The sequence below is a fragment of the Muntiacus reevesi genome, chromosome 2 (assembly GCF_963930625.1).
Source record: "Muntiacus reevesi chromosome 2, mMunRee1.1, whole genome shotgun sequence".
In the NCBI taxonomy this organism is placed as follows: domain Eukaryota; kingdom Metazoa; phylum Chordata; class Mammalia; order Artiodactyla; family Cervidae; genus Muntiacus; species Muntiacus reevesi.
In genome coordinates, this window is record NC_089250.1 from 181,241,851 (window position 1) to 181,262,066 (window position 20,216).

General features: G+C 42.7%; 1 protein-coding gene and 1 pseudogene across 1 annotated transcript in view; one reads left to right on the forward strand and one right to left on the reverse strand.

Moving 5' to 3' along the window:
* Nucleotides 1-542: 542 nt before the first annotated feature.
* The window catches only part of LOC136157348 (ATP-binding cassette sub-family A member 17-like), a 90,020-nt gene continuing 70,346 nt past the window's right edge, over nt 543-20,216 (forward strand). Inside the window, exons 1-4 of the mRNA XM_065919266.1 lie at nt 543-581; nt 1,391-1,439; nt 16,463-16,590; nt 18,327-18,489. Coding sequence (XP_065775338.1) covers nt 543-581; nt 1,391-1,439; nt 16,463-16,590; nt 18,327-18,489 — 379 coding nt within the window. The remainder of the gene's footprint in view (nt 582-1,390; nt 1,440-16,462; nt 16,591-18,326; nt 18,490-20,216) is intronic.
* On the reverse strand, nt 14,407-14,989 carry LOC136158447 (DNA polymerase epsilon subunit 3 pseudogene; annotated as a pseudogene).

Sequence of the window (20,216 nt, forward strand, 5' to 3'; positions counted from 1 at the left end):
TCTTTCTTATCTTCTTCTCTTTTATGTCTATAATCTTCTCTCTGTTTCTTTTGTCTCTATTCTTTTTCTCATATATTTTCTCACATTTATTATAAATAAGAAAATATATTTTCTCATATGTATCTTATAGATCCCAGATTTCTGCTAGTACATGGAGCTATCCCCCACCCTTTTAAAGTTTGCATATCATTTCATTGTTTAGATAAACACCAGTTTATGTAACTGTTTGTATCCCCTACTGATGGGCTGTTTACAGTTCTTTGCTGTTATGAATACTGCTGCAGTGAATAACCTGGTACATAAGTCATTTCACGTTTGTGCAGTTGTGTCTGTAGAATAGATTCCTAGAAGTGAGATTGGTGGGTCAAAGGACTAGCAATGTGTTCTTGTAGAAATTCTGAAGTTGTTGTGTTGCTTATTTTCAGCCCGTTTTTCTTTGTCTCAGCCATCTGTTTTCCCAAATATAACATAAACGGAGTTTCCTTAATCCTGTCCCTGCTTTTCTGGAACCTGTTTGAATCCTAGAGTCCTCATAATCGGGCATGAGGCTGATAATTCAGTTTGTGTTCTGTTGTGATGCTGTGAGCTGCGGAAGTGACTGAGGCCTTCATCCTGACTCCACTGAGGCCTGGCTTCTCTCTGCTCAGGCCTGCTTCCTTTACTCCCCAAAGCACTGATTTTTTTTTTTTATAGTTGTACTGTTATTTTTAAGTTTTTATTGTGGTAAAATATATATAACATTTATCATTATAGCCATTTTTAAGTGTACAGTTCATTGACATTAAGTATATTCACATTATTGTGTGATTATCACCACTGTCCATCTCCATAATTTTTTTATTATTCTAAACTAAAAGTCTGTATTTAGTTATATTATTTTTCATAATAATGAATTATTGTAAAGAATTATTATGAAATGCGTAGTTGGGAAGTAGTCTAGTCTTTAAAACTTGAATCTTGTTCTGACTCTGCCATTTATATATATACTGATTTTGAGAGTGCTTTTCAATAAACTTCTTGTGCAGAGATCACCATCGCAGTGTCAACTGTGCAGTTTTAAAATGCACTTCCCTGATGACCAGATAGGTTCAGCACTTTTCTATGCTTACGGGCCATTTGGTATCTCATTTGGAAATCATCTGTTCAGATTTCTTGCCTGTTTTTCTGTTGGAATGTCTGTCTTTTTCTTAGTGACTTGTAGGAACTCTTTAAATATTCTGTATACCAGTCATTTGGAAAAGATTTAAGGCGGGAAGAGGAGGGGACAACAGAGGATGAGATGGTTGGATGGCATCACTGACTCAACGGACATGAGTTTGAGCAAACTCCGGGAGACGGTGAAGGACAGGGAAGCCTGGCATGCTGCAGTCCTTGGGGTCGCAAAGAGTAGGACACGACTGAGTGGCTGAACAACAACAACAACAACAAATGTATTCTAGGTAACGCCTTTTGTAGAATAGAAATTCTTAATTTTTATATAATTCCATTTATCATTTTTCTTTGTATTTAGTGGTTTGGAGTCATATTTAAGAAATACTTGCCTACTGTAGGATCATGGCTATGTTCTGCTTTCCCCCTAAAAGCTTCATTGTTTTATCTTTCACATTTTGATCTGTATTTCATCTGAAGTTGCTATTTTGTATATGGTGGAGGCCCAGTTGACTCTAAGCAGTTTTTTGAACCCTATGTCCAGTAGTGTCAGCTTATTATAAACAAGTGCCTATTTACCTGTGAGGTCTTTCTAGACTTGTGTTCTATTTAATTGGTCAGCTTGTTTACCCTTAAGTGCATCTCGGTTGGTTCTCACTTTTTACTTGTGCTATAATGTTTTCCTTTGCACATATTATTTTTCTTCACTAGGTTTTTTTTTCTCCACTGGGTTCCATGAAGATGAGCTCCATTACTGATCAGTCTGTTTATGGTATCATTTTGCCCAGAGACAGTGCCTTCAATACATAATTGCTGGTTGTTGTACATTCCCCTCCTGCATGCTCAGTTCCTCAGTCGTGTCCAACTCTTTGTGACCCTTTTGGACTGTAGCCCACCAGGCTTCTGTGTCCATGGGATTTCTTAGTCAGGAATACTAGAGGGGGTAGCCATTCCTCCTCCAGGGGATCTTCCCGATCCAGGGTTCCAACCTGCATCTCCTAGGACTCTTGCATTGCAGGCAAATTCTTTACCACTGAGACATCAGGGAAGAAGCCTTGTTGTATATTACAAGCATCTAAATAAATGCTGTTTTATTTTTATAAAATTTTGGCCGTTTCTGGCAGCATGCGAAACTTACCAGGCAAGGAATTGAACCTGTGCTCCTTGTGTTGGGAGCTTGGAGTCTTAACCACTGGACCATCAGGGAAGTCCAGATGTTCTTTTAAAAGAAATAGTCTACCTGTATTATCACAAATTTTAAGATATGAAAACCTCCATCTGCTCTTACTATTTTGCTGTCCCATTCCATTGAACTGGAACTGTGATCAGAGCAAACCATGTATTCTCATTGTCTCTGGCTGTTACTTTTTGTGTTGGGCTAGTAATGAGCCAAAATATTTCCTTTTTTCAGTGGTGAGGGTTTAGGTTGACAAATTCTAATGGCAATTTTTAAAGAATTAAATGCAGAATGTTTGGTAGATGGATATTGTTCCCAGCTCTTCACTCTTTCCTTGTATGAGATTTCACATGGATGCCCTTCACCATGTGATGCTGCAATGCCCTCACCAGAGTAGTTAGTTTCTTCCCCTGTTGTGCTGACACTGGGCTTGGGGTGGGGTTCGCTTTGACTTGTAGGATGCTTAGCAAGTGTTGCGTGAGCATAGGGTTTCCATGTACCTATGTGGTTTGTCTTGGCTTCTTGCCACTAGAACAACATGCTCCAGTGGGTGACTGGTTGAGGAGACACAGAACAGGCCGGTATTAGTTCGGGCTGCCATAACAAAACACCATAGACGGGGGGACTTAAAGAACAGAAATTTATTTTCTCACAGTTCTGAAGGATGGGAGTCTGAGATCAAGGTGTCAGCAGGTTTAGTTTCTTCTGAGACCTTTCTCTTCGACTTGCGTACGGCTTTCTTCTGTCTGTGTCCTCGCGTGGTCTTCCCTCTGTGCTGTGCATCCCTGACGCCTCTTTGTGTTTCCAGACTTCGTCCTCTTCAAGAACACTAGTTGGATTGGATTAGGGCCCACCCTAACAACCTCGTTGTGATTGACTCGCCTCTTTAAAGGGCCAGACTCCCAATGCAGTCACATTCTGGGGTACTGTGGTTAGGACTTCAACATATGAATTTGAGGGGACACCATACAGCCCATGACAGACCTGTAGACAGGTCCAGCCAGTCCCAAGAGGCCAGGACAGCCACAAATCTCCAGCAGACCCTTAAGCAGGAAGTAAATGATACCTGTTGCTCTTGGTCACTGAGTTCTGATGTGGAGCTTGTTATGTAAGGTTATGGTAGCAATAGATGACTAAGTAAATGCATCACTTCATTCACTATTATTTTTCATCAAGGGGAGATTCACATAGCACATAATTAGCCATTTTAAATTGTACAATTCAGTGATATTTCATGTACTAGTCATAGTGCTGTTGTTTTAATTTTTTTTTTCTTTTTTTGGCCATGTGGTGAGGCAGTGTAAGATCTTAGTTCTCTGATCAGGGATTGAACCTGTGCCCCCTACACTGGGAGCAGAGTCATAACCACTGGACCACTAGGGGAGTCCCCAGTTTCTTTAACTTCTAATGTGCAATGTCAAAGGTACTTTAACTGAAGGAAAAGTAGACCTTTTCTTTCCTCAATGGAAAAATATTTTTCTGAAAAAGAAAACGTCATTGTGGTAGTATCTAAAAGTTAAAGCATATGTTACACTTGGGAAACACAGACTGAAAAGAGAAGGAACTTGGTGCTATCCAGAGCGTTTTAGTCTCTTCACAATTACGTCTGTTCCAACCATATTCCTACAAAAATTGCTGACCCTTTAATTTATTTACTTATTCATTCAGTATTTGCTGACTGATTACCACATGCTGGCCCTACTCTTGTTCTGGGGATTCAGTGGTAAAAGAAAAGGCAAAAGATTGTTGCCTTCTTGAAGCATGTGAATTCTAGTAGGGAAATCATATTAAATCAGATAAATATCAAGTTAAATAATTTAATGGTGCTAAGAAGCAAAACTGACAGGGAAGATTGATACAAAATTTTCATTGTTTTGAAATTTTATATATTTTATATAGGATGATCAAGAAAGGCTGAGAAAGTGACTTTTAAATAAAGATCTGAAAAAAGTAGAAGAGCTGGCCATGTCAATATGAGAGGGAAGTGTGTGCTGGGCAGAGGAGACAGCAGGGGCAAAGGTGTGGGGCAGACATGTGACTCCTCTGCTCAAGCCTGTGACTTGAGTGCAGAAGGAGGGGCGGTAGAGTAGGGGACGATTGAGCAGAGATGAGCGAGCTAACAGGCTGCATCCCGTGGAGCTTTGCTCCTTGACATGGAGCATCCCATGGGATGTTCATTGTCATCAGCAAGGCCAGACTGTTCCCTGTGGCGAAACAGGAGCCACAGGAGAGTTTTGAGTGTAGGAGTGGATGTGGCCCAACAGGATCACTCCTGCCACTGCAGGGAGGATGGGCTGCAGGTTGGCAGGAGCAGTGATACCACTGAAGAGGCTCTTGCAGGCATTCAGGTGAGAGATGAGGCAGTGTTGAACCAGGGTGCCTAGAGAAGCGGTGGTGAAAAGGACTGAATTCTGGTGTGTTTCAGAAGTAGAGGCAGTAACCCTGTGTACCTGGACGAATGAACTGACATTGAGGAGAGGAAGACTAAGAATGACCTATTTTAGGAGAAATATATGCGTAGACTCGTTTGGGCAGGTTGAGTGGAGATGACAAATAGGCAGTTGAACATTTGGGTCTAGAAGTAACTCAAGGCTGGAAATGTAAATTTAAAAAGTCATCATGTGGATGGATTTAAACCCAAAATAGTGAGTGAGAGCACCTACAGAGTGATGCCACTCTGAGTCCACAGGTGGACTTTAATATTAAAGTCCTGGAGCACTTTAATATTCAAATGGTAGGAAGGGGAGGGGTCAGCACTGCTGGACAGGAAGGAGGAAAAGTGGTCCAGACGGAGCTCTGAAACCCTGAGAGCAGAGAGCTTCCCAAGGCCCAAAGAGTCACTCAACATTTTAACATTAGTAACATCTCCCCATTTGTTTCCCAGCTAGTGGCGATTGCTCCTCTTCAGCTAGAAAAATGACGATGTTCAGGAACTTAAAACTTCTTCTCTGGAAGAATTTCATTTTAAAGGTGGGTATGGTTATCTGTAGGGAGAATGTGAGTCTCCTTCGGAGGAACCGAGTGATTTAGTTAAATTGGTTTCTAATCATGGAGTAAAGAAAAAATTAAGAACTCGTAAAGGAGCCCTTTTCTGCAGTTGAGCCACGTTTCTGTGGTAATTCCGTTCGTTAGCTCTAATTACTGAAGATAACCACTGTTGCTACTGATTTCTAGCCATTGGTGTTACAGAAAAGATAAAAGCAGATGTTTCTAGCTAATTCTCATTCTGTTTTTTTTTTCTTTTTTATGTGTTGTACAGCAAGGCTGGAAGAAATATAAGCATTCTTTTATATATATATATATATATATATATATATATATATATGCACACACACACACATATATAAGTGAAGCATAGTTGATTGAAAGTGTTCTTAATGGAAGAACATTTGCCATGTAGTGACTTAATGCTTGTGTTCTATTTTGGATTAGCATATTTATGAGTGAAGTGTAGTTGATTGACAGTGTTGTTAATGGAAGAACATTTCCCATGTAGTGTCTTAACGCTTGTGTTCTATTTTGGATTAACATATGACTTTTGTTTTTATTTTAGAAACGAAAGACTCTGGTAACAGTCCTTGAAATCTTGATGCCGTTACTGTTTTGTGTAGTTATACTATATCTTCGTTTTGGTAATTTGCCAAGAAAGAGACCTCCTGTAGACTACAATGTAATTGACATCACTTCTCTGCCGGAATTCTTCAATCAATTTCCTCTGAAAAGTAAATTTCAATTAGCTTATATCCCTTCCAAAAGTGAAACTTTGAAGAATATCACTGAAATGGTGGAAGACTTCTTTCCTGTTGAGTTTGAAGGTTAGCCATAAAGATGGGGGCAGGACGGAGGGGTCATTTTTATAAAGTCTAGTTTGAAATTTTTTCCTGTGAGTTCTTACAGTAGTGGTTCCACATCTGGGCTCTCCAAATTCTAAAGAATCTGCATGTGTCTTTATTATTTCACACAACACACATGAGAGACTTGTATATTTATGTCGCAAGGCTTCAAGGCTAATTAAAATGTGAAGTGTTTGTTCTAACTCACCCAAAGTGACACTGGTCATCTCATATATTTAATCAGAAGTCCTGGTTTGCAGTTATAATATGTCTCTGTCTAATAAACATAAAACACTCAGAGATTCTGAGTTAGCCTTTTACCCGATCTCTTTTCTCCTCTTCTTGTCCCATTCTCATCCAGTCTCTAGGTGGAGCCAAAAAGGTCTTTAAAAGATGGGTGGGATCTGGCCAGTCCCCAGCCTACGTCCCTCAGCGGCTTCCCGCCGCACTGAGAGTCAGGTCAGGCCTTCCCAGTCTTGCCTGCTTGCTCTCCTCGTGCTCCCTTTCATATCCTGGGCTCTGTGAGCTTTTGCTCCCTCTGACAGAACGCTTTGCCTCCAGCTTTTCCTTCTTATCATTCTGGTTTCAGCTAAGATGGCACTTAGGAGTGTAGGTTTTGGGTTTCCCAATTCTGCCTTTTTCTCTCTCACAGAATCCTGTTGGATGTGTTCATAGCATCTTGATAACTGTTTACTTACATTGCAGCTCACTGCTTCCTGTGCACTGTCTGCCTTTCCCCGCGGCGCTCTACCTCCGCCACAGGGCAGAGGATGTGTGCGTTCCATTCACACACTGTGTCTGGCGCACAGTAGGTGTTCAGTACATACTTACTGAGTGAATGAATGCAGTTAGGTAGATAAAATTTTGCAAAATGTGGAATACTTTTTCAAAGTTACTATAATTATATGTTTTTATAAAGTATTCTGATAATACATAAGGCAGAAAGTGAAAAGAAAGGGTTCTACTCCTCCACCTCTTGAGTGCCACTCAATGTGACAGTTCTTTTAAAGGTCCTCAGTTGTAGAATGTGGGGAAACTGTTTCGAAAGTTGCGCTTCATGCTTTCCTAGTATTCTAAAATACTATTCTAATTCAGCTACCTTTTATAAATACGAGATTACAAAATTTAAAAAAAAACCAGAAATCCTCCCTAGTGAGGTGATAAAGTGTGATAAAACGTGATGGTCTACCCATAGGAAATGGGAGGGTGGTGGGTTTCAGGGGCTATCCAGGAGGGGGACAGCAAGCAGCCAGTCCCTCAGGTGACTGAGGATCTGGAAGTCAACAGATGAAGCTGACGTGGTAGAGCTGGGTGAGGTTGGGCACGGCTATAGGAGCCACAGTGTGCAGAGCTTCGCTAGCCTTGCCAGAGCGTCGGGCTTCCTCCCGCGTGCAGAAGGGTCCATTGCAGGACTTTTGAGGAGACAGGTCAGACTGCAGTGTCATTGTTGTACCAAGATTTCTCCGACTGTCCTCTGGAGCGCTGATTGGAAGGAGCTAGTACTTGCAGCGGAGAAGGCAATGGCACCCCACTCCAGTACTCTTGCCTGGAAAAATCCCATGGACGGAGGAGCCTGGTGGGCTGCAGTCCATGGGGTCACGAAGAGTCGGACACGACTGAGTGACTTCACTTTCACTTTTCACTTTCATGCATTGGAAAAGGAAATGGCAACCCACCCCAATGTTCTTGCCTGGAGAATCCCAGGGATGGGGGAGCCTGGTGGACTGCTGTCTATTGGGGTCGCACAGAGTCGAACACGACTGAAGCGACTTATCAGCAGCAGTACTTGAAGACATGCAAGAGGGAAAGATGACTTGCTGACTGCTAGATCCAGCGCTGTCTCTCCTTTGTCCTCATCGTGTGGGGCTGCTTTCATGCATTTCCTGTCTGGAATTCTCTGCGGCTTGAGTGCTGTGATACTGCTGTCTTCATCTGTTTCCACCTCCCTTCTGTTTCCATGGGTGTCTTCCTGGCTCACTCCTTGTCCTCAGACAGCTCTCGCCTTATTACAGAACCACATGTGACACAGAACAGAGTTCGGAGTTAAAGTCCCTTCCCTAATTCCACTTCCCAGAATTCTCTGTTAACTGTTTGGGATGTATTTTTATGGAATTAAGAAGATTTTTTTAAGGAACTTAAAATTTACAATAAATACAAGAATTCCTTGCTTTGAAAAATTGCAAACAATATTATAGAGATAGGGTTTATGCCATGGGCTTCCTTAGTCTCTCAGTGGTAAAGAATCTGGCTACAGTGCAGGAGATGCGGGTTCAATGCCTGGGTTGGGAAGCTCTCTTGGAGGAGGAAATGGCAACCCACTCCAGTATTCTTGTTTGAGAAATCTCATGAACAGAAGAGCCTGGTAGGCTGCGTTCCATGGGGTTGCAAAGAATCGAACACAATTGAGTGACTGAACAACAACTAATACCATCAGGCCATTCCCCTAAGCAAATCCTCCAGCCTAGAAGTAAGCACAAGCAGTAGCTTGATGATCTCTTCCAAACCACGACAGACATCTGGGTTTTTCTTCCCAGCATCTACCCACCTTTTTGATATACACACAGAGCCTGTTCCTCCCTGGAGGCCTGATTCCTTTCCCACTCTGAGCCCGTGATGGCCCCACCCTGGGTGCAGGTTGACTTGTAATCTCTCTGTACTAGTTGGCAGTCCCCTCACTGTAGGGGTTTGTCCAGGGAAGACACATAACTCAGTAAGACTCAAGGAAACAGCAAGATTTTTTCCTGGGGATCTCTGGCAAAGAGATTATTGCTGTTCTGCTTCTGGAAATATGGCACACTAGGTTATTTGGACTAACCCAACTATCAAGACAAATAAAATAGGGTAAAAATATATTGATCCAGGGAATAATTACTTAGATGTTAATTTCATAATTGTTCATTAAACTGAACGTTTGTGTTTGTATGTCTTCCTGTAAGTATACTGTTTTGTGCAATTTAACAAAATATGTGTGTGTTTAAAAAGGCAACCTAAATAAGGCTAAGGAAACAAAAGAACAACAAATCTTTATATAGGATAAAAGGAAAATTTACTCATAATCCTATCACCCAGGTATAAGGGCTATTTAAAACCTTCTATGGGCTTTCCTGGTGGCTCAGCTGGTAAAGAATCCACCTGCAGTGCGGGAGACCTGGGTTCAATCCCTGGGTTGGTAAGATCCCCTGGAGAAAGGAATGGCTACCAACTCCAGTATTCTGGCCTGGAGAATTCCATGGACTATATAGTCCATGGGGTCGCAAAGAGTTGGACACGACTGAGTGACTTTCACTTTGATTTTTCAAAGCCTTGTATACAGCCTTCTTTCCTTTTTTCTAACAAAAATTGGATCGTCTTGTATGAACTCTTCTTAACATACTTTTTATTTATTGTGTTGTTAAAATATTTCTGTACTCTTGGATATTTTTCTAAAAAAAAAAAAATCCAGGTGAAGGAAAGAACACAGAGGTCAATGGAATCCTCAAACTGCTTCTTGTGAAGCCTGCATTGTACAAGAGGGAACTGAGCTCATTCAGGTGGGATGTCTCATAGGAGACCATCTCGCATAGAGCCAGGACCCCAAATGCCTGTACTCTCACTGTAAGCTTGAGCCAGCAGAGAACAAGCCTCTTTTCCACCCCGGTTGGGCTTCGAGAAAACAGCACAGCAGCAGGACAGCCCGCCCCCCGAGTTTGGAGCCCTGATTGTCAAAAGAAAAGAAGAGAAAACCCCTCAAAGTACAAAGTGAGATGTCGATGGCCAGATGCAAATGTCACCCTCCTCTGAAAGAACATGCCATGATTCTGTATCTCAAAGAAGGGCGGCCACAAATATGTCACAGTCAGTGAGCACATACCAGGAAGCAAGAGAGCAAGGGTGAAGATCAGTGTGAACGCAGATGGCAGAAACAGAACCAGAGGTACTTCAGATAATGGAATTATTAGCCTCACATTATGAAATCACTGTGTTTACTAGATTTAAAAATATAAAAAACAACCTGAAAGTGTTTGTAAATAGCATTCCACTGTTTAAGAGTCGCCTAGCAGATGTGAGGGGGGAAAAAGAGCCAAACAGAACTTCCAGAAGTGAAAAATAATCAGAATATAATACAAAACTCAGTTGAAGGTAAAACTGGTGAACTGGAAGACAGAGCTGAAGGAAACTTTCAGAATACAACACAGAGAGAAGTGAAATGACAAAATATAGAAGAAAGGTTAAGAGACAGGGCCCTCACTATTCCATTTAGAACTTCAGCTGGGAAGTCTTAGTCCCAGGAACTGCTAGCAACCATTTTAGGACATCAAAAAAGTAATACAGAGGAAGAGAAAGAAAGTCTTTTTGACAGTATGGTACTGGCACAAAGACAGAAATATAGATCAATGGAACAGAATAGAAAGCCCAGAGATAAATCCACGAACCTATGGACACCTCATCTTTGACAAAGGAGGCAAGGATATACAATGGAAAAAAGACAATCTCTTTAACAAGTGGTGCTGGGAAAACTGGTCAACCACTTGTAAAAGAATGAAACTAGAACACTTCCTAACACCATACACAAAAATAAACTCAAAATGGATTAAAGATCTAAATGTAAGACCAGAAACTATAAAACTCCTAGAGGAGAACATAGGCAAAACACTCTCCGACATAAATCACAGCAAGATCTTCTATGAGCCACCTCCCAGAATATTGGAAATAAAAGCAAAAATAAACAAATGGGACCTAATGAAAATTAAAAGCTTTTGCACAACAAAGGAAACTATAAGTAAGGTGAAAAGACAGCCCTCAGATTGGGAGAAAATAATAACAAATGAGGAAACAGACAAAGGATTAATCTCAAAAATATACAAGCAACTCCTGAAGCTCAATTCCAGAAAAATAAACGACCCAATCAAAAAATGGGCCAAAGAACTAAACAGACATTTCTCCAAAGAAGACATACAGATGGCTAACAAACACATGAAAAGATGCTCCACATCACTCATCATCAGAGAAATGCAAATCAAAACCACAATGAGGTACCATTACACGCCAGTCAGGATGACTGCTATCCAAAAGTCTACAAGCAATAAATGCTGGAGAGGGTGTGGAGAAACGGGAACCCTCTTACACTGTTGGTGGGAATGCAAACTAGTACAGCCACTATGGAAAACAGTGTGGAGATTTCTTAAAAAACTGGAAATAGAACTGCCATATGACCCAGCAATACCACTTCTGGGCATACACACTGAGGAATCCAGATCTGAAAGAGACACGTGCACCCCAATGTTCATCGCAGCACTGTTTATAATAGCCAGGACATGGAAGCAACCTAGATGCCCATCAGCAGATGAATGGATAAGGAAGCTGTGGTACATATACACCATGGAATATTATTCAGCCATTAAAAAGAATTCATTTGAATCAGTTCTAATGAGATGGATGAAACTGGAGCCCATTATACAGAGTGAAGTAAGCCAGAAAGATAAAGAACATTACAGTATACTAACACATATATACGGAATTTAGATAGATGGTAGCGATAACCCTATATGCAAAACAGAAAAAGAGACACAGAAGTACAGAACAGACTTTTGAACTCTGGGGGAGAACGTGAGGGTGGGATGTTTTGAAAGAACAGCATGTATATTATCTATGGTGAAACAGACCACCAGCCCAGGTGGGATGCATGAGTCAAGTGCTCGGGCCTGGTGCACTGGGAGGACCCTGAGGTGTCGGGTGGAGAGGGAGGTGGGAGGGGGGATCGGGATGGGGAATAAGTGTAACTCTATGGCTGATTCATGTCAATGTATGACAAAACCCACTGAAATGTTGTGAAGTGATTGGCCTCCAACTAATAAAATAATATTTTTAAAAAATAATAAATAAATTTAAAAAAAATAAAAAAAGTTTTGTATTGGAAGTTCCATGGGATCCCAAAGGAGTTGAGCATGACTGAGTGACTAGACAACAACGACGACAGCATTGTGTTGGCTTCAGGTCTACAGCAAAGTGAGTCAGTTACACACACACACCCCCCTCCACTCTTGTAGGCTCCTTCCATGTAGGCCACTACGGAGTGTAGTAACGAGTGCTCTACAGTAAGCCCTTATTATCCATTTTATATGTGGTGTGTGTGTCGGTCACAGGCTTCCAATTTATCCCCCACCTTCACTGTCACACTGAGTGAAGTCAGAGAAGGACAGATACCATATGATATTGCTTATATGTGTAATCTAAGAAAAGGGTTCAAATGAACTTACCTGCAAAACAGAAAAAAGTCTTGATCATACAGTTTGAGAACTGGATCAGGTCTCAGCTTTTGTGGATCAAGGGGTTGTTTAAAGAGTGGGTTTTGTTCTGGTAGAAAGGTAAAGTTCAGTTTCACCAACAAGTCTTTTCAGGAGTTGTTTTAACCTTTTTTGTGTGGGGAGCAAAGTGTGGAACAGCTTTTGCCTTAAAGTTAATTTATTCCATTACTAAGGTGTGACTCTTCTGAACACCTCAAGTGATCACCAAGAACTGTCCCCACTGGCTGGTCAGAACTCAAGTGCCTGCTGGTCTCAGTGGTCTCTGGGCACCACTGAGCCGGTCCTGTCCTGCTCACCCAGCCAGGGCACATCATAGTAGTCATTAAAGTGTTCTCTGAGCAGCTTTCTGGGGCCATTTCCCAGCACAGCCTTCTCCTGGGAACTCTGGCCTGCAACTTAAAGCCACTTCAAACTCTTCCAACTCAAACCTCTGTCGATGCAGCCACATATATCTGTGTTCCACTTGGGTTTCCCCTCCCTGTTCTGTGGTCTGAAATGTGCCTTCAGACAGAAATCCAGAGCACTCTTAGTGGTCATCTTATTTGTTTCTCTTTTCCCAGGAATCATGATGCTGTGCTTTGTATTGACCGTTGTCTGAAAAACTTGATTCTCTTCTTTCCTGTCCAGTGTTTTGGTTATTTGTGGTAGGAGGATAAATTCAATCTCTGTTTCTCCATCATGGCCAAAAACATAAGTCATGGATTTTTTTTAACAATAATGTTTTTTATTATACAAAGCATTATAATTTTCTCAATATTCTTCACTCAATTGTCAACAAACTTTCCACTGTATTCATTTAACAAATCAACAGTGTCAAACTACACTTCTCTACCTTTCAACCTCCAAGCACTCAAAGAAACCAACAAAAAAGTGCTTGGAAAAAAAAAAAAAAGTGCTTGGAGCACCAAATGGAAAGAGAAGAAAACCTGGAAAGGTCAGCAGAGATACTTAGAAGCAGTTAAAGGGGATGGGTTAGGGGAGGAATTAAATTCCTGAGCACCATCAGATTTCCCTCACGGGTCAAAGAGGTTTACAAAATCAGTTTTAAGACATGAGATTAGAACTAGGGAATCAGAGGAACCCATACTCTGGGATATTGCAGGTCATCCAAGTTCCTGGGTTGGCAGAAGTAAAAAAAAGAGGGACAGAGAAAGTGGGAATGGGGAGCAGAGGAGAGGCAGGACAGAGACAGGTGGTGAGAAGCACAGAGGGAGAAAGTTGTGCCTATAAGAAATAAAGTTTGGAACTTGTCGTGAATTGGAAAAATGAAAAGTCATAGTCACAAATCTGGAAGATGGACTACTGGACACGAAAACCTGGAATTTTATACCTTCCAGGAAGTGATGGCAAATCCTGAAGCTGTACAGTGGCAGGCAGTGAGGTGCATTTAAGACTAAACTATCTGTTTTATAAGAGGAAGACATTGGCATCCTTGCTTAACTAATTCTACTCCGTGGATTTAAAAACAGTATGTGCCTAGAAGGGAGCCTTCCAAGCAGGTTACATGCAATATAGAAGGGCTCTAAGCCAAGTGGGTCTGTAGAAAACAAAATTCAATTAATGTTACTGTCAAGTGAAGAGACAGCAGATTTCATTGTTCTCTTCAACCTTGTTAGTAGTTTCCTAAAGCTAAGCCATTCTGACCACTTGAAATAAGCTAGTATTGCCAAATACTGTATAATCAAATAGGTTGACTGTGATCATACCCTAATTTTTCCTGAGCCTTAACTGTGTCTATAATCTGGGACACAGTTGGCAGTGTGGAAGTTGTTATTACTTTTCTTGGGGGCAGGGAGGGAACTGGGGATCAACAATTGCCTAACTATATGTGTATGTAAACAAAAGAGATCAAGAGGCAAGAATCCCTCTTGCCAAAAAGTTACAACCTTGAGACTGATTAAGCAAAACAGGATTCTGCTACTCAGATGCTCTGAGTCTGGGAAGCACTGGCTTTGATGATAATCCTGATGATAATTCAGTTATTATTTCAATCTTCTCAGGCTCTTCTGCCTAAGACTACTCTGCCCAGCTGGAAAAAGCTTCACACAAATGTGTACCAGGTTTTTGCGTGGTTCATTCCAAGGGGCGTCTCCCCATCATCTTCAGTTGTCCACTTCCTCCTCTTTATTCTGTTCTTTTTCCTCCAGCCTTTCCTCATCTTCATCGTTGTCCTCATCCCTGCTTTTGTCCTGCTCTCCCGAATCTGTTTTTTTGTCTTTGTCTTTCTTCTTTTGCTCTGAAGCTTCCTTCTTGCCTTTCTGCTCCTTCCTATAAGCTTCCAGAGCTTCTTTTAATGGGGTAACGAATCGCTGAAACTCCATCTCCTCCATGGTGGACAGCACATCGCTGTCATTCAGTGCCTTGCGTTTTCCTTTCATTTCAAAGTTATTGGCACAGGATCTGGCGTACAGCATGAAAACGCTGGCAGCGCAGGAGATCGCGCTCTGGGCCTCCTTGGAGATGTTGACACCATCCAGGAGTGCCTCCTTGATGATTCTGGTGATTACAGCATTGGGCAGGTTTAGGTCCTCCGGCCTCTCCGCCATGGTCGCAGCCAGGGACCGTTGGATTTTTTTTAATATACAAAAGAAACTGGCTTACAGAGATTGTGTCGTGATAAAGGAATCAGGAACCAATGGTAGCTGAAGGACTCTACCGTTTAACCTTTAAGATCACTCAGAGTTCTACCAGGTGCATGCCCTGTTTTTTTTTTTTTTTTAAATCTAGTTAAGAAAAATTTCTCATTAGTATTTTCAGAGACATTTGAGAAAATATTGCCACTCCAAAGTGAAACTAGACTCCCATAAAAAAGGAAACAGTGGAAGAAACAGAGGACTTGGAAATTAAAAATGATTATCAAAATAACATTCATGGAAATAATAGGATGGACATGTGTGAAGTTCTGTTGGTGATGGGAAAGGTAAAGTCAAGAGAAGCCTCTAAGACTGTAAAGCCAAGAGACCAAGAAATGGGTGAAGGAATATGTATGAAGGATGAGGGGATAGACATGAAGGGCATGTCTGGAAGCCCCAGCTCGTCTGTTCAGATTTCTGAAAGGAAAAAAGGTGACAAATGATGGGAGGAAAACAGCAATAGAGAAAAGCTTTCTGAACACTGACATCTGCAGCTTGGGTGGATGTGCTCATCACAAACAAGGGAACAAGAAAGAGCAAACGTGGGCCTGTGTTAGTGACATTTCTGAACCCAGGGATCAAGGAACAGAAGATCACAGGTTTCTAGTTGCCTCTGAGGAATCAGATATTCCCCTTGGCAGTGCTGCGCGCGCAGTGATGTAGTCACACCTTCGACCTTCTGAGAAAGAATTATTCTCAAGGAGGATCCTGAATTACCAGTCAGATGTGAGGGCAGATGACTTTAAAAACTTAATTCTCTCATCAGAGCAGCTATACTTCTTGATGATTTTGTTTCCACTTTTGGTTTTTATAACCATGAAGAGATGCTGGAAATGCAGTGATAATTTTGTCATTAACGTGAACAAGAATAGTGTTCTAACTACTTCAGTCCCAAGCAATTTTGTTGTTGATCAGTCACTAAGTTGTGTCTGGCTCTTTGTGACCCCGTGGACTGCAGCACACCAGGCTTCCCTATCCTTCACCATCTCCCGGAGTTTGCTCAAGCTCATGTCCATCAAGTTGGTGACGCTATCCAACTGTCTCATTCTCTGTTGCCCCTTCTCTTGCCCTCAAATCTTTCCCAGCATCAGTGTCTTTTCCAATGAGTCAGCCTAGAAGAATTCAAATATGCAAGAGCTTTGAGACCCCACAGAGGTTTAGCTGTTATCATCGACTGTGCATTCCCACTGCCCAGGGTGTTTCTGGGTGTCTTATATAGGATGTGCACATTCGTTTGCAGGGTGAAGGAATGAGTGAGTGACATTTGCTAGCCAAGGAGGTAGAAGTCCGTATCTCGGGGTAGAAGGGGGTGGTTGGGCAGCATTTAACACCCTCATCCTCACCCCCCCTGCCACCCACTCACTAACTGGATTTTTCTCTTTGCAGTTCTAGGCTGCCCTTCAGTACCTTTGTTTGAAAAGTACATAATTCAAGATCCCAAAGCTTTTTACGTATTGACTGGGATTGTTTTTGATCATAACTTCAATGACAGCACGGAACCCTTGCCACTTGAGGTAAGATCTCTACCGTCACAATCTTCTTGTGATGCCCACCTTCAACGTGAGTTCAGTAAGCAGTCCCGCTGCCGAGCTGTGCCTTGTCAGCTTTGTCGGCCGGTGGCTGTCTTATATCCAGAGGAGATGAGACAATACTCCTGATTTCTTATCTTACATCCTGTTTTCTTATTCTTCAAAAGAGAAGACATTTTGGAGCGAGCCTGTGTCCTGAGGGTACAGGATGGCATAGTTTCAGCCGCTGGGCTATGGAAGGGAGCCCCAGTGCTCAACCCCATACTGGAGTCCCAGTTCTGTTCTTCCTCCTGTGTAACCTTGGGATAGTCACTGACATTCTTGGGCCTTAGTTTCTCTATCAGTTTAATGGAGTTAATAGTAGTTCCTAACTCATAGAACTAGTGTGAGGATTAAATGAGTTTTATGCCTATAAAGTGCTTAGAATGGGGCCTGGAGTAGAGGCATTTTCCAGAAGGAATAGTAATTGTCATTATTACTAATCCCATGGACTTCAGATATGGTGGATCTGTTCATTTAAGGAAAAGGCAGTGTTATAAATATCAAAATATTTGATTTCTGTTTTAGGATGGGAAAACCACTGATGTATAGCTTTTGTGCTCTGCTGTGGCAAATAGATGGGGAAACAGTGGAAACAGTGGCTGACTTTATTTTTCTGGGCTCCAAAATCACTGCAGATGGTGATTGCAGCCATGAAATTAAAAGACGCTTACTCCTTGAAAGGAAAGTTATGACCAACCTAGACAGCATATTGAAAAACAGAGATGTTACTTTGTCAACAAAGGTCCATCTAGTCAAGTTTTTCCAGTGGTCATGTATGGATGTGAGAGTTGGACTATAAAGAAAGCTGAGTGCTGAAGAATTGATGCTTTTGAACTGTGGTATTGGAAAAGACTCTTGAGAGTCTGTTGGACTGCAAGGAGATCCAACCAATCCATCCTAAAGGAAATCAGTCCTGAATATTCACTGGAAGGACCAATGTTGAAGTTGAAACTCTAATACTTTGGCCACCTGAGGCGAAGAACTGACTCTTTTGAAAAGACCCTGATGCTGGGAAAGATTGAAGACAGGAGGAGAAGGGGACGACAGAGGATGAGATTTGTTGGTTGGCATCACCGACTCAATGGACATGGGTTTGGGTGGATACTGGGAGTTGGTGATGGATAGGGAGGCCTGGTGCGCTGCGGTTCATGGGGTCGCAAAGAGTCGGATATGACTGAGCGACTGAACTGGAACTCGTACAGTCTATCTAACAATCAGTTGTTAGAACTGGTGTGGGATGTTGGGACACTTACAAATGCCAGGCCCACCCCAGGGATCATTGTACTTGATCCCACAGCGCCTTGGAGGTAGGTACTGTTACCATCATTCCTGTTTTACTGAAGAGGAAACCTGGCAAGGTTAGGCAACTTGCCCAGACTGCCGTGATTGCTCATTAGGAGATGGGAGTTTGGATCCCGGTGGTCTGGCTCCAGAGCCTGCAGTCAGAGCCTTTTCGCAGCACTGCTTTCCTGATGGGAGTCGTGACCCCTCTTGTTTCTTAGGCTGGTCACAGAAGAATGCAGGGAAGACACGTCCACGTTTGCCCCCAGAGGACGTCTGCCAGCGTGGGTGCCTTTCCTCCCATCGAAGCTAATGTCAAGCACACCCTTGCTGTGTCCTGTTCCATTTCTGAGTTCCTCGATCTCATGACTGCATTTGTTTTCTCTCTTTCTTCCTAGGTTAAGTACCACTTGCGCTTCAGTTTCTTTCAGAGGAATTATTTATCCTTGAGTTTAATCCTCCCTCAAGATGACGTCCAGGGCTGGCTCACATCCCTTCTTTATCCTCCTAACCTAAGTCAAGAGCCCCGAGACTATGGAGTTTCTGAAGGGGGAGCTCCAGGTGAGGAAGCCTCTGTGCATTGTCATGAGCTGGTTTCATTCAGTCTTAATGACGCCATTTGTGTTGTTTTTGTGTCTGAACACTTGCTAAACTAACATTTCAGAAGAGATTGAAGCAGTGGATTTAGAAATGTGGCATTCAGGGAACTACCCTGGTGCTCCAATGGCTAAGACTCTGTGTTCCTAATGTGGGGGGCCTGGGTTTGATGCCTGGTCAGGGAGCTAGATCCCACATGCCACAGCTAAAGATCCCACATGCCACGATTAAGACCCAGTGCAGTCAAATAAACATTAAAAAAAAGAAATGTGGCATTTAGTAAAATGCTTACATTCTAGAGTAAGTTAGTCCAGCAGTTTAGCCTCTGATTGTTTTGTAATGATACTGAATTGTTCAAGAGAAGAATGGAAGCATTTTACAAGAATGAGCACTTTCTTTATGTTTCCGTACGTGTTAACTTTCCCGTTTATAACAACATGTACTTGCCGTTAGCTCCCCGCGCTGAGGGAAAACAGTGGGGCGATGCGGAGACTCTCTCATCCTCTCTCCTCCACAGTAAGCAGTGGCCTCCTGACTGGAGGCATGTGAACCAGTCCTCTCTGGGACTTGCGCCTTCCAAATCGCTGTCATGTTTTGGTCTCTGTCTTCATGAGTGGTTTAGGGTGGCCGTCCTCGCAGGGCCCTTGGGGATGAACTACTCTTAAAGAACCAAGTCGCCAGTCTGCAGCACCTTGTAGAGCGGCCGCACTTTTGCCTGAAGCCTTGGGCTGGCACGCCCTCCAGGTGGGAATCCAAGCCCCGGAGTTTACAGTTTCATGTGAGTCTAGAAAGGGTGTCAGCAGTTCTGTGGCAGTTCTCCTGCTTGCAGTCACGGATATGTAACAGTTCCCAGAACTTTATTGTTAACAATTTGTTCCTGCCCTTTTCACCCTGACATATCTGGAGGCCTCCCTAGGTCTTGGCCACCAGAAGACCTCAGTCCTCTCTACCCCAATGCTGGCATACCCCGCTTGGCTCTGCTGGTGTGGAGGGCTGGCCACCCTTGCTTGGACGTGGGCCATTGTTTCTTAGAAAACTCCAGGACCAGGGATCTTTGCCTTTCTTTTTTTTTTTTAATTTTATTTTATTAGTTGGAGGCTAATTACTTCACAGCATTTCAGTGGGTTTTGTCATACATTGACATGAATCAGCCATAGAGTTACACGTATTCCCCATCCCAATCCCCCCTGCCACCTCCCTCTCCACCCGACTCCTCTGGGTCTTCCCAGTGCACCAGGCCGAGCACTTGTCTCATGCATCCCACCTGGGCTGGTGATCTGTTTCACCATAGATAATATACATGCTGTTCTTTCGAAACATCCCACCCTCACCTTCTCCCACAGAGTTCTGGATCTTTGCCTTTCAATCTATTTATTGTTCCCAAAAGCTGACCTTGGCACACCAGCTATGCTGTATTGAAACAAGAGTTGCTTTGGTGAAGACTGGTTTTGAGGTTTGGCAGCAAAATTCAGTGACCATAACCCTTGGACTACAGCAGGGACAGATCAGGGACAGGTCACAGCAGTTGAGACGGGCTGCATCTTCTAAGTTCTTTGAATTTGACTCTTCCTGTGTGGTGGAGAGCACAACTGCAGACTGGGCACCCTCCCCAGAGCCTGAGGACTCAGGGGAGAAGATGCCCCCTGCCCCGAGGATGGTTGTGTTACAGGGTATCTCTCATTTGTCTGCCC